This window comes from Miniopterus natalensis, chromosome 18 (assembly GCF_054644295.1).
Source record: "Miniopterus natalensis isolate mMinNat1 chromosome 18, mMinNat1.hap1, whole genome shotgun sequence".
NCBI classification, from domain to species: domain Eukaryota; kingdom Metazoa; phylum Chordata; class Mammalia; order Chiroptera; family Miniopteridae; genus Miniopterus; species Miniopterus natalensis.
Genome location: NC_142098.1, coordinates 37,758,575 through 37,772,594, shown reverse-complemented (window position 1 = coordinate 37,772,594; position 14,020 = coordinate 37,758,575). Strand labels below are relative to the sequence as shown.

Below are 14,020 nucleotides of genomic sequence, written 5' to 3'. Positions count from 1 at the left end.
TTCGCAAGGTCATTTTGCAAAGCGTTTCTACCCAGCGAAGTAGGTCAAGGGACACAAGACCCTTCTGCCTTACTACGTACAACTGCTCGGGAGTCTACAATGACGGCAACAGTCACTTACAAAACAAGAGGACAAGTTCCGCTGTGACCCCCCTCGCCTGCAGGCCCCCTGAGCCTTCCACTCGCCTTCCTCGGGCTTTCTCTGCATAACCACATGCCATCTTTTTACTTAGAACTTTTTTAAAAACCCATTTAAGCAACATTTTAACTTCTTGTTTTTCTTGAAACCAATTCACTTACAGAAACTTAGTAGGTCCATGTACGTGTGTTTTTTTTGTCCTAAACAAGAATAACTTTACAGATTCCAGTTACATTTTTTTCCCACTCCTCATAAAATAAATAACCATTTTGAAGGGTTAGAATATTTCCATGCCTCTGTATTCTATGTCTTTACTGTATTTTCTTTCCTTTCTTTTTTAAAATAAATATAGTTTTTTAATTGATTCCGTAGAGAGGAAGGAAGAGAGAGAAACATCGATGTGAGCAAGAAACACCAGCCTAGACCTGGGATCGAACCCATAACCTGGGCATGTGCCTGACCAGGAATTGAACCCGCCACCTCTTGGTGCAGGGGACAAACGCTCCAACCAGCTGAGCCACCGGCCAGGGCTTTACTGTACCTTCCTTGCGCTGGGCCTGCCGGTGCCAACCCGTTGCTGTCGGGGGGTGGGGGGGGTTGGGGGGGGTATTCTCCTGCTATATTGGCGCCTGCTTGTTTTCAAAGTCCTTGGATGGCAGAAAGGTTGTGCGGCCCCAGAAGGAGGTGTTTGTTGGCCTTGGAAGGGGGGGAGGATGGGGGGGGTTGACGAAAGGAGCATCGGCTCCCCCGGGCTGAGTTCAGACGAGAAGGGAAAGGCCGGAGGGGGCAGAGCGGCGGGCAGGCGCCCCTACACCGCCTGGCTCTTCTGGGCCGGGGTGTCGACCGTGGAGAGCGTGATGGACTTGGAGTCCCTGCCCGTGGACTCCTCGGCGAGCACGTTCCGCAGCCGGGCGGGCAGGGCCCGGAGGAAGCGCGAGTGGAAGCCCTGCGCGGCCGCCACGTAGATGATGGGGTTGATGCAGCTGTTGATGTAGGCGATGGCCACGCACAGCGCGTCGAAGCGGGACGCGGTTTTGAAGATGCTCTGGTCCTTGTGGAAAAAGGCCAGCAGCATCCCCGACACCTGGTAGGGCAGCCAGAAGATGAAGAAGCTGGTCACCACCGCCACCACCACCTTGAGGGTCTTGAGGGAGCGCGTGGCACTGCGGCTCCAGGCCCGGATCAGCAGGAAGCTGTAGCAGATGGCCAGCGTCACCAGCGGGCACAGGAAGCCCAGGAACAGCCGCAGGGTGGCCACCACCTTCTCCTTCTTTAAACTGTTGCTACCGTAGTTGACGCCGCACTCGGTCTTGGTGGGAAAGTACTGCGTGCTCACCTTCCGGAACAGGAACGAGGGGATGGTCAGCAGCAGGGCCAAGGTCCAGGCCACCGCGCAGGCCACCCAGGCCAGGGGGGCGTCCCTGTAGTTCTGGCACCAGACGGGGTGAAACACCAGCAGGAAGCGGTCGGCGCTGATGAAGGCCAGCAGCAAGATGCTGGCGTACATGTTGAGCAGGATGAGGGAGGGGAAGACGCGGCAGGCCGCGTCCCCAAAATACCAGTGGTTGTGCTGGAGAATGGTCACAAACAAGATGGGCAGGCCCAGGCAGGAGAGGAGGTCCGCCACGGCCAGGTTGAGAAACCAGATGGCATTGATGGTTCGTCTGACCTCGGACCCGGTCACCCAGACCACCAGGATGTTGCCGGGCACTCCCACCAGGAAGACAAGCCCGCAGATCAGCAGGGTGAGCACGTGCAGACCGTCCAGCTTGGAGGTGTAGGAAGAGTTATCCACGGACCTACTGGGGTCCCAGGTGTAGGAGGAGTAATAATCGTAGTCAAAAGTGCTGTTCTCCACGGAGTCCTGGGTGGAATCAGAGAGGCAGAGAGAAGTTGAGTCTGCAGGCAGGTACCGGGGGGCCATCAGAGCCACGTGGCTTTGAGCCCGTCACCCCGCTTCTCTGAACCTCACGCTTCTCCCAGGAAATGGGGGGACTGCTGGAGGCTGAGAGTTAGCAGGGGTGCCATACCACTTTTTAGTGACTTTTCTTTTGAGAGAGAGAGAGAGAGAAAGATAGAAACATAGATGAGAAACATCGATCGGCTGCCTCCTGCACGCCCCCTACTGGGGACCGAGCCAGAAACACGGGCGTGTGCCCTGACTGGGAATCGAACTAGTGACCTCCTGGCTCATGGGTCCACGCTCAACCACTGAGCACCGCCGACCAGCCTGTCGTACCACTAATTAAAATATGGAAAATTCTTCCGTGCCGATGGGACAGAATTCAGCAACCAGATGATTAAAGCCTAGGCTTGCTGTGACCTGTGGTCACCGTCCATTCTGATGGCTTAGCACCCATGATGCGCTGCTTGTTAGATGTATTTAATTTAATATCACCAACAAACTGAGGTGATACGGCTAGGGTTACCCCTCATCACCGCCATCACCCCCTTCTGCTGTATTTCACCCACTGGGGCAGCTCTGTGTTCTGTCTGGAAGTGGCTCCCTAGAGAAGGCAGTGGCTTGTCAAGGCCCCATGAACTCAGGCACAACGTTTAAGGGAGGGGGAGAGACAGGGCATGGAAAAATCGAGTCATCGAGACAAATAATACGGGAATGCAATATTTTAAAGAATCAAAAACCCTTATTCACAAAGATGTATGTACCCCTGTGTTCATTTACAATAGCCCAAGTGTCTTTCAAAGGACGACTGGAGAAAGAAGATGTGGTACTTATACGATGGAATACTACTCAGCCATCAAAAAGGCAAATATATTGCCATTTGCTGTGACATGCTTAGATCTTGAGAGTATCATGCTGAGTGAAATAAGTCAGACGGAAAAGGGACAAGAACTGTATGATTTCACTCCTGTGTGGGACATAAAACAAAGCAACAGCACAGCACAGGGGACAGTCCAAAATACTGTGATAACCGTGCACGGTGCCAGGTGGGGACTAGACTTAACAGGGGCGTCACTTCGTAAATTATATAAATGTCTGATCACTATGCTGCACACCTGAAACTAATATAAAATAATATTGAATGTCAGCTGGAATTGAGAAAGATATAAAAACGAGACTGTAAAAGAAAACTAACCAAAACCAAACCCATAGCTGTAGGCAACGGAATGGTGGTTACCAGAGGGGAAGGAGGGCGGTGGTGGGGAACAAAGAGGGTGAAGGGGGTCAAGTGCAAGGTGGCGGGGAGACAAAACCTTGGTGGGGAGCACACAATGGAGTATGCAGCTGTGACGTTATAAAGTCGTGTACCTGAACTTCACATGAGGTTATTAACCAATGTGACCCCAATAAATTTATTTTTTTTTTTAAAAAAATTCGTGATGAAAAAGTTTTAAATAAAGACAGGATGTGCCCTGGCCAGGTAGCTCAGTTGATGAGAGCATCGTCCTGAGACACCAAGGTTGTGGGTTCAATTCCCAGTCAGGGCACATACAAGAAGCAAGCAATGATGCATTGCTTCTCGTGGGGAGCAACAAACTGATGTATGTCTGTCTGTCTCTCTCCCTCCCTCCCTTCCCCTCTCTCTCTAAAAATCAATTTAAATTTTTTTAAAAGGAGGGAGAAAGTCATTTCAGATAGAGATACATAGCAGGTGAAATAGAATGTCTTGGGTTTGCTTTAAAACCCTCCAGCCAAAGAAAAAGCTAGAGGGAGGGAGGGAGAGAGAAAGGAGGGAGGCACAGCAGGAGGCCCCAGGCCCTGCTTGGGTGGGGGGAGGGGGGGCTCTGCAGGTTGTTAAATATTCTGCATTCCCCCCTAAGGCTAACGTTTCTGCTGCTGGAATGTTCTTGGCTTCAGAATGAGTCAGACCCCGAAAAGGGAGCCTCGCCACATGCCCACGCACCTCATCCTTCCTCCCATCAGCTGACAAAGCTCCCTGGGCTCTTTCCTCCCCCAATGCCGAGGAAAGACGCCCATTCAAACGCTCTGCGGTCTCCTTCCACCTGGGACCTTGCAAACGGCTCTCAAAGTTTGGCCTTTGCAGCAGCGCTGGAGATCGGCCACAACCGAAGCGTCCAGCAGCAGGGGACCGGCCGGGTCAGCGACGGGCCACCCGGGCAGCGCAGCGGGATGCTGTGCGGCTCCCAGCAGGCGTGGGGAAGTGAGGCCTGGTGGGGAAAGAGCTCCGAGGTCACCATGGGCGAGCGAAGGCCAAGAGCAGCGGCCAGCCTGCAAGCCGCCAAGGAAAGGCGGGGCCACCGGCCCCCTGTCCCCACGGGGCTCGGCTCTGGCCCGTGGCCCGCACGGCGCGCCGCCCGCTGCAGAGCGTGGGCCCCACGCAGGAGCCACAAAGGGAATCTATGCAAGGCCAGCACTGCAGTGTTTCGAAAGATTCTAGGGCTATTTCTTCATCGCACAAATATTAACCGGCTGGGGGACCGCTTCCTGACATACCTGGCAAGAGGTTACGGTCTGCAAGGAGGGAGAAAGAAATGCGGCCCCGGGGGTGGGAACCTGGAGTGTTCCACAGACACGCGGGCCCTGGAGAGAGAAAACGGCCGCACCGTCCATAGAGCTTAATGCGCAGGTAGAAATGCTCTGGACGGGCGCTGGCCAAGATGGTATGTCCCTGTGGAGCGTGTGAAATGCGGGCTGAGGTATCTGAAGCACCGAACTTGTAATGTTGTCATTTTAATTAAATTTCAGAAGCCCACGTGCTTGTGGCTGCTGCATGGATCAGGTCGGGTCTGGGGCTACTAGGGCATCCTAAGTGCCGAGCACCTTCCGGGGCTAGTTCTTTCGTTAGCTAATTACAGTATTTAGGTCGCAGCGACCAGAAGGGCAAGGTACTATTATTGGTCCTTGTTAAGAGCCCTTGTTAAGTGTTAAGAGCCCTTGTTAAGAGCCCTTGTCTATTGTGTGGAGAAAGGGCCCCAAAACAGAAGCTGGGGGCAAGAGGAGATTGGAACTGTCCAGCGAGGTGAGGGACGCGGTGGCCTGCACCAGGGTGGCGGCAGTGAGGGACACGAATGGATTGGAGGCCTGGGTGAAGGCGGAGACTCGGGACTACCTACGAGAATAGGCTTCGTAATCACCAGGCTCTGCTCTGAGCCCTTGTCATGTATTATCTCATCTAATCCACAGAACTACCCCCTTCAATTCAACAACAGGGCCATCTCGGCTCCTGCCTCAGTTTCCCTGTCTCTACAATTCAGAACACCTGAATGTCCACATCAGTCACTTAACCAAATTCTTCCAAACTGGCTCTTCCCAGCCTCCCTACCTTCACCCCTGCCATTCCCGCTGCCCAGGGGCCTTTCCTGGATCTTCCACTTGAGGAAGAAAGTCATTTCCCACCCTGGGGAACGTTTGGGTCCCAGCCCTGTGGCCTCGAGGTGGCTCTCTGAAAAGCCCTTGACAATCTTACTCCTTAATCTCATCCCAGCCCAGGAGTGGGAGAGTCAGAACTGAGGTCAAAGGGGGAAGATAGAAGACAGGAGAGAGCTGGGGGGGGGGGGGCGCCAGAAGGGAGAGAGCAGAGGCTCCGGTCCCCACCCCCCTCCTAAACTCACCATCTTTGGTCCCCCGGAGTTCTCCGCTGATCAGAGGTCCTCCTGCCTGAGGGCTGTGGTTTTTAAAGCCCGCAAAGGGAGGGTGCAGATAGCCAGGGAGGAAATGACCAGTCTTGGTGCCCCAAGGTCCTCATTGGTCTACACACTGGGCACTCTGGCTGGGGCGCCTTCTGTGGGGCCACGAGGGGCCTCAGAGGAGGGAGGTCAGGGCTCTGAATGCTGAGGAAGTTCCCTCCCATCCCAGGAGGGAGGGAGCCAGGTGAAAGAGATGCCTGCCCCAATCTACGTTTGGCCCCTCTCTGGGCCTTGGTTTCCCCATTTGAGACCATCTCTCTCTCTCCTTCTAAGGCCCCTGAACAGAAAAACTCAGGGGTCCAACTGGCTTCAACTCCCCTGGGGTCCTGGGAAGTGGGAATGGTGAGACCCAGCCTTCCAACCAGGTTGCTTGGAGGCCCAAAGAGGCAAAGCAGGTGTGTGGAGGTGGCCCAGTGCTTGGGGACCGTTGGATCTTCCTCCCTGGGGCTTTGAAGTTGGCACTGCTCTCCCCAAACCATAACCATGCTTTCCAGCCTCATTCTGGGTTCGCATGGAAACGTGCGGGAGCCTGGGTTGAAGAAGGAACCTAAAATAGTGTCCTGTTGCTGTTGGCACAAACTGCCACGAACAGAGTGGCTTAAAATAACAGAAACGTATCCACTCACAGTCTGGAGACAGCAGCCCCAAATCAAGCGGTTAGCAGGACCACACTCCCTCTGCAGGCTCCAGAGTCTGTTCCTGCCTCTTCCAGCTTCTGGGGACTGTCAGCTCCATGGCTGGTGGCTGTCCCTCCAATCTCTGCCTCTGTGTGTCTCAAATCTCCCTCTGCCCCCCCCCCCATATAAGAAAGTTTGTAATTACATTTACGGTCCCCCTGGATAATCCAGGGTCATCTCCCATCTCAAGATCCTTAACTTATCTGCAAAGTCCCTTTGTTCGCACCACAGGCTCCAGAAAGCAGGATGTGGACACCAGCGAGAAAGTCTCTTCAGCCCACCACGTGAGCACGGTCACGATGAGGACAGGCGCCCGCTCATCTTTCCCACATCCTTCTGCAACTCAAACCGGTCACCCCCATCTTTCCTCCACAAATAGTATTTTTCTGCCGCAGCCTCCAGCTTGCAAAGATACAGCTTTCTTCCCATTGCACGCTTAACCCATGCACCTTGCAAACATTTCAACAATCCAGAAATGCAATCTCCTCACCAAAACAAAAACAAAAACAAAACCTCCTGAAACTCTTCCTATTAGCAGTTTGGAGTGTATCCACCCAGACTTTTTCAAACTCAGTGTTTGTGTTTGGAAAGGGACATGCGGGCGCGGGACGTCCAGCAAGGTTCAGTTCCCCTAAAGGAAGCCGCGTGTGTGGCCTGCAGGGCTCGGCGAGGATTTTGCAAGCGGCTTTGCAGGGATTTGGTGCGGGGGACGCAGTGTTGCTACACCGACCCTGCCCTCCAGGGGGCGCTTGAGTAGAAGGAGGCTCAGGAGGCCAGGCCCCTGGATATTTTCGGGTTTGGGATCAAAGTGGCCTATTGCCTTAAGTCACGGTTTCTTAACATTTTCTCTGCCCTGGACCCTCGGTGAAGTTAAGAACCCTTCACAGAATAATTGTTTGGCAAATTTTTTGTTTTGATGTAATTTCAGACTTAAAGGGAAGTGGAAGTGGAGTCAAAGCGACTCCCGCACACCTTTCACCTAGAGCCCCTCCTGTTGCCTGTGGCCCTGGGCTTTAGGGTGTCCCCACGGCATACTTGTGGGGAGGGGACGAAGGGGGTGTCCGTCGGGGTTCGCCAGAGGAGCGTCACTAATGGGGGTCGGGAGGAGAAGGGGAGAGAGAGAGAGATTTGAGTTGTTGTAAGGAATTCGCTCACGAAATTGTGGGGGCTGGTAGCCCCTAGGAAACGAAGCCAGGGGCTCTATACCTACAGGTCTGTTGGCGTTTTCCTCTGAATCACTTGAGGGGGCACAGCAAACATCCCTCTTCGCCCTAAATTCTTCAGTGTGTCTTAAGGACAGGCCAGCCTCTGTCATCACCGCGCGGCGATTTTGAAATCAGGAAACTGACGCCAAGGCGGCTGCCTGGGATCGGCCATCGGCTCAGGCTTCACCCGTTGTCCCAGTGGTGTGATCCCAGCACTTTTTTTTTCTTCAGAGTAACGTTTTTGCAAACACCTTTAGAAACACGCTTTCCGTGCTACAGCATGCTCAGGCCAACATTCACGGGAAGCCTATTTACTTACTCTCCGCCTGCGGGTGGAATTGAGGTGGTTTCCCGTATTTCTGTTCGCACATTTGGCCCAGTCCCCGTGTTCAAGTGCTTGTGGCAGGTAAGGCTCTCGAAACGGAACTGTAATCTTTATGCTGTTGTTCTTCAGGCTCTTCCTCAAGACCCAGGCCCTCGCTGCCCAATGTGGCAGCCACCAGCCACCAGCCACCAGCCACCAGCCACACGTGGCTCTGAGGAGATGAAACGTGGCGAGTCCAAGCTGCAATCTGCAATGAGTAGAACACACACATCGACTTCAAAGACTTACAGCAAAAAATAAAAAGGGTTGTAAAATATATCAGTAATTTTGATATTGTATTTCATGTTAAAATAATATTTTGGATAAACTGGGTTAAGCAAACCATATTATTAATTATATTATTATTGGTACCTATTAAAGATCATTGTATGTAACAATATAATATAAATATATAAGATTAAAATCTTTACTGTCACTATAATATATTAACATATCATCAATATTGTTTGTATTAATCTAATATATAACAATATTATTAAATATGTTACTGTTATTGTTTCATCTGTTTCTTTTTACCTTTTTAAGGTAAAAACAGGTTGTTTTATTCTCACCAGAGGGGAGGTGTACTGGTTTGAGAGGGAGAGGAGGGACAGAGAAGCAAAATGAGGGTGGAATGGGCGCAGCCTGGATCAGGCTGCCTGGGTTTCATCTTCCCAGCCTCCTGCCCACCCCGACACACACCTATTGCTCTGCAAATTGCTCCTTACCCCCCTGAGGCCCAGTGTTACTATTAATGCCCCCATATCACCCCTTCTCCAGTGCTCATGGTTGAGTCTCAGTTTCAGCTTTGAACACAACACCCAGGTTCGCACATCTTCTCGCCCACCTGTGGCAGGTTAGGTTACTCTTCAAAAGTAGATTGAAAATATTTCTAAAGTCTTCCCTCCAGCCCTGGCTGGCGTGGCTCGGTGGCTGGAGCGTCCGCCCATGCACCGGGAGGCCGAGGGTTCAATTCCCGGGCCAGGGCATGTACCTGGGTTGCAGGTCCGATCCCCAGCTCCAGTCGGGGTGCATGTGGAAGGCAACCGATCAATGCGTCTCTCTCACATCGATGTTTCTCTCTCTCTCCTTCCCTCTCTCTTTCGCCCCCCCTCCTCCCTTCCTCCCGTCCACTCTCTCTAAAAATCAATGGAAAAAATATCCTCAGGCGAGGATGAACGACAACAGAAAGCCTTCGCTCCATGCCCCGTCCACCCCACCTCCTCGGAAGGCGTGTACTTCTGACCCTTTCTCCTGGGCTGAGCCATGTGACTTGATTGGTCCAGAGGCTCACGGCACCTAGAACACAGACAGCGACGGGACACATACCTGTTCCTTTGGGCTCACAGCCCTGCCATCACCATGAGGAGAATATTCCTGGGGTAGCCCACTGGCGCCCGGGTGTTCGATGCACCTGTCAAGTCCACCCACCAACACTGGAGGGAGCCCAGTCAAGATCAGTGGGCCCCCCACTCATGGCCAGCCCCAGTCGGGCCTCTGATGACCTCAGACCCATGGGGAGCCCAGCCGAGATCAGCAGAGCCACCCAGCCACAATCAGCCGACCCTCCAACAAACCCCAGGTGCATGTGCTAAATACGCCTCCATAGGCACACACCAAACAGGTTTTGGTTGGTTGTCACCCAAGGATGGTTAACTGATCCATTACTAGTGGTATAGCCTCAGACCATCATCATCGCACAGTTCCAATGCGAGTGTACGACCGCCAGATTGTTTTCATTTTATTTATGATCCAGGGATCACACAGCAAGGTGGTGCTGGCAGATAGTAAGAAACTGTACACACAAGCAGGTGTTCAATGCAGATAACCTGGAATGCGAAAGACAGTTTTGCAACTATACAAGTTTCAGGGTGACGTGGTTGGGGGATTAACGGGCTTGGAAAGTCCATGGCCAGGACTTCCCACGGCTTGGCTGGACTTCCCCAGGTTTTTTCGGAGGCCAAATAGTTTGTGCTATTGCAGCAGAGCAAACACAGAGCAGCTCTGAGAAGCCAGTTGTCTTCTATTGAGTAGATGTTAAGTATTCTCAAAAATGTAAAATAATACCACTTTTTACAGGAAATTTTATTGATTTGAGAGAGAGAGAAACATTGATGTGCTGTTCCACTTATTCACACATTCATTGGTTGATTCTTGTATGTGCCCTGACTGGGGATCAAACCCACAGCTTTGGTGCATTGGGACATCGCTCTAACCAACCAGCTACCCAGCCAGGGCCAGGATGCCACTTTCCTCATGATTTTTTCATTTTGGAAAATATAACATTTCTAAATGTTATTTATGTTCAAATGCAATGAGTTTCCAAATGTCCATCAACAGATGAGTGGATAAACAAAATGTAGCAGCTGCACAATGGAATATTACTCAGTCTTGAAAAGGAAGGCAATTCCGACACATGCTGTTAGGCAGGATAGATAGATACTAAGGCCGGAGAGGGGGCTTGTTGTAACACCCAAGCAAGCCTGAGACCTGCTAAAACGTTAAATTGCAGTGACAGGGAGGGGGGAGCTTGAAGCCCCGTATGCTAACCCCATACCAAGGGAGGGAAACCTTAAAGTTTGCAACAGTAAGATTTAGAACCCCAATAGGCAGGGCGCTCAGACTAGCCGAGGTGCCCGTTTCTGCTTTATGCCAAGTGTATTCTTTTTTTTTTCTTTTTTTAAAATACATCTTTATTGATTTCAGAGGGAGTAAGGGAGAGGGAGAGAGATAGAAACATCAATGCTGAGAGTCATTGATCGGCTGCCTCCCGCAAACCCCCCACTGGGGATCGAGCCCGCAACCCGGGCCTGTGCCCTGACCGGGAATCGAACCGCGTTCTCCTGGGTCCCGGGTCATTGCTCAACCGCTGAGCCACCCCTGCAGGCCCAAGCGTGTCTTAATAAATTCGCTTGCTTTGCTTTGACACCACTGTCTGTCACTCATCTGAAATCTTTCTTACAAGTGCAACAAGAGCCTCGGAGCGGGGAGCCTGCAACAGTGGGGCTCCCTGTAGCAGAGTTACAACGTGGGTGAACTTTGAAAACTTTAAACTAAGGAAAGTGAAGCAGATGCAAATATGGATGATTTCATTAGCATGAAGTAAACAGAAGAGGCAAATTCATAGTGACAGGAAGCAGAACAGAGGCCACCAAGGACTGGGAGCCGGGAAATGGGGAATTATTGTGTAGTAGGCACAGAGTTTCAATTTGGGGAGATGAAAAAGTTCTTGAGTCAAATGGTAGTGATGTTTGTATAGCAATGTGAATTTAATGCCACTGAACTGGACACTTAAAAATGGTTAAAATGGTAAATGTTATGTTATGTATATTTTGCCACAATAAAATAATTGCCCAAAATGCAATAGATTTTTATGGTTATTTTTAAATAAAATAATATATAAATTTTAACTTCTCAATTTTAATTTAACACTTAAGTATTGATAGATATAACTCACCAACAGAAAAACTCTTTGAGGGTCTTCAATAATTTTTAAGGGTGTAAAAGGATCCTGAGACCAACAAGTTTGTTAACCACTGCTCCACGTACAGCTGAGGTGAGCCTGAGCTAGCTGCCTCGCGTATTTGTCTGCAAGGATCTGCAAACTCCCAGGAATTAAATGGCCAAAAAATGTAGCTTACATTCCTTCTAGATGAAGTAGACAGGCGACCTCTAGTGGAAAAACAAGGTATTGTTTGACAGTGAAAATTTTCTCGACTGAGTAAAATGGAGCCAGAGATAATTGTACAAAATGAGAACTTTATTTAAGCATATTAACTTTTTTTTTTTTAAGGAGGCCTTCCTTTTTAAAATATATCCTTATGGGTTTCAGAGAGAGGAAGGGAGAAGGAGAGAGAGAGACAAAAAGAGAGAGAGAGAGAAACATCAATGATAAGAGAGAGTCATTGATCATCTGCTTCCTGCTCGCCCCCCACTGGGGGTCAAGCCCACAACCCAGGCCTGTGCCCTGACCGGGAATGGAACCGCAATGGCCTGGCTCCTAGGTTGATGCTCAACCGCTGAGCCACACCCTGCCGAGCTCAGCATATTAAATTTAAACCCTTAGCCATGCCTCCTCTCATGCACATTCACACACAAACACAAGCACACAGCCCCACCATCACATACACACAATTATATGCTCAGAAACATACAGTCACACAGGCACGACCAAACACACACACACCCAATAGGTCACACAGATCTGCATATACACAAACACAGAAATATTGTCACACTCACAAAGAGACACAGACTCACACATGGACACACACTCATACAGTCCCATATACACAGACACACTTTCAATTACACAGACACACAGCACTAAAAATAGTATCGCATTAACAAAGGGGACTTTGTAAATGAACGCCATTTTCTATTTTTAAAATATTGTAACGGAAAATGAGTTTCTGCCCAAAGCCATTAAATAAATGTTGAACAAATAATTAAGATGAATTTAGGTTTGGCAGCATGCCCAGCTGGAGGTCCATAATCCCTTAGCTGAAGTCCTTGGAGACGGAGGCATCTCAGAACTCAGAATTGTTCCAGTTTTAGAAAGGTAATTCTGAGTGAATGCCATAGATTATGTAACACCCCTAAGGCCTAAAGCAGCCCCCTTCCCATCAGACATGTTCATATAATGTGTGAAAATTCACACCAAAGAAGATAAATAAAGAGTGTAAATAACTCGTGTTAGTTGATTTTACCACCATATGAGACTGGGCCAAAATTATTCCCCCAAAAAATATTTTTTGGTTTCCAGAGCTTTTGGAATTTGGAATTGCGGATAAAGGATGCAGGATTCTATTAGCAGGGCCCTCACAAGTGCATCTACATATATTTCTGCTCTAATTGTAAATCATCTATTCCAGGGGTGGGCCTGGGAGAGAAACTGCAGGATCCGGGAGAACTCTTCATCGCCCCCTCCTGGCACTCCCAGCCCTTGCAGTTCAGCTGGATCTGTGGGCACCTGGTGAAGCTGCTTGGGGATGAGGTTGGTCCTGTGCACAGAAAAAACTAGAAATAGTTTAGGTCCCTGTTGTGGCCATGGAAAGGCGCTGCTCAGATCCCTCTTTAAGAGATCCTGCTGCTGCAAACAGCTGTCTGACAGCCCCATGGCATTGGTGCATCGGGGTTCGATTCCCAGCCAGCGCACATGCCCAGGTTGCGGGCTCAATCCCCAATTGGGGGTATGCAGGAGGCAGCCAGTCAATGACTCTCATCATTGACATTTCTATCTCTCTCTCTTCCTCTCCTTTCCTCTCTCTGAAATCAATAAAGATATATTTTAAAATAAAAATTAAAAAATAACTAAATTGGCTCACATTCCCCCTCAGCTCAGAAGCCTCCCATGGCTCCACCTCACTCAGAGTAAAAGCCAAAGTCCTCACCATGGCCCATAAGGCTCTGCACAATCCCCCCCATTCTCTCCCACCACACCTCCTCCTGCTCTCCCCCCACTCACTCAGCTCCAGCCACACTGGCCTCTTTGCTGTTCTTCAAACAAGCCAAGCACCTCCAGCCTCAGGGCCTTTGCATTTGCTGTTCCCACTTCCTGGAGCACTCTTCCCCATGTCTGGCCTTCACTTCTCTCTCTCTCTTTTAATATATCTTTATTGATTTCAGAGGGAGAGAGAGATAGAAACATCAATGATGAGAGAGTCATTGATCGGCTACCTCCTACATGCCCCCACTGGGGATCGAGCCTGCAACCCGGGCATGTGCGCTGACCAGAAATCAAACTCCAATCGCCTGGATCCTAGGTCGACGCTCAACCGCTGAGCCACGCCGGCTGGGCCAGGCTTTGGTTTTTAAAGCCCCAAGGGAAAGAGGTGAGCACAGAGAATGAATGTGAAGCTGCTTTAAGACCACTAGCTTATTTAATCCTCAGAGAGGCTCTATGAGATAAATACTATTATCATCTTCACTTTACAAGACCAAAGAGGTCGAGAGGCCTGCCCGAAGTCACACAGCTAGTGAGAGGAAAAGCTGGGATTTGAATCTGGACTTCTTGGCCCCAAAGT

The 14,020-nt window shown here is 50.3% G+C and overlaps 1 protein-coding gene across 1 annotated transcript; it reads right to left on the bottom strand.

Moving 5' to 3' along the window:
- Positions 1 to 946: 946 nt before the first annotated feature.
- C5AR1 (complement C5a receptor 1) lies at positions 947 to 2,062 on the bottom strand. Its single transcript, XM_016216727.2, has one exon. The coding sequence runs from the start codon at positions 2,060 to 2,062 to the stop codon at positions 947 to 949; it is 1,116 nt and encodes a 371-aa protein (XP_016072213.2).
- Between the last annotated feature and the right edge of the window lie 11,958 nt (positions 2,063 to 14,020).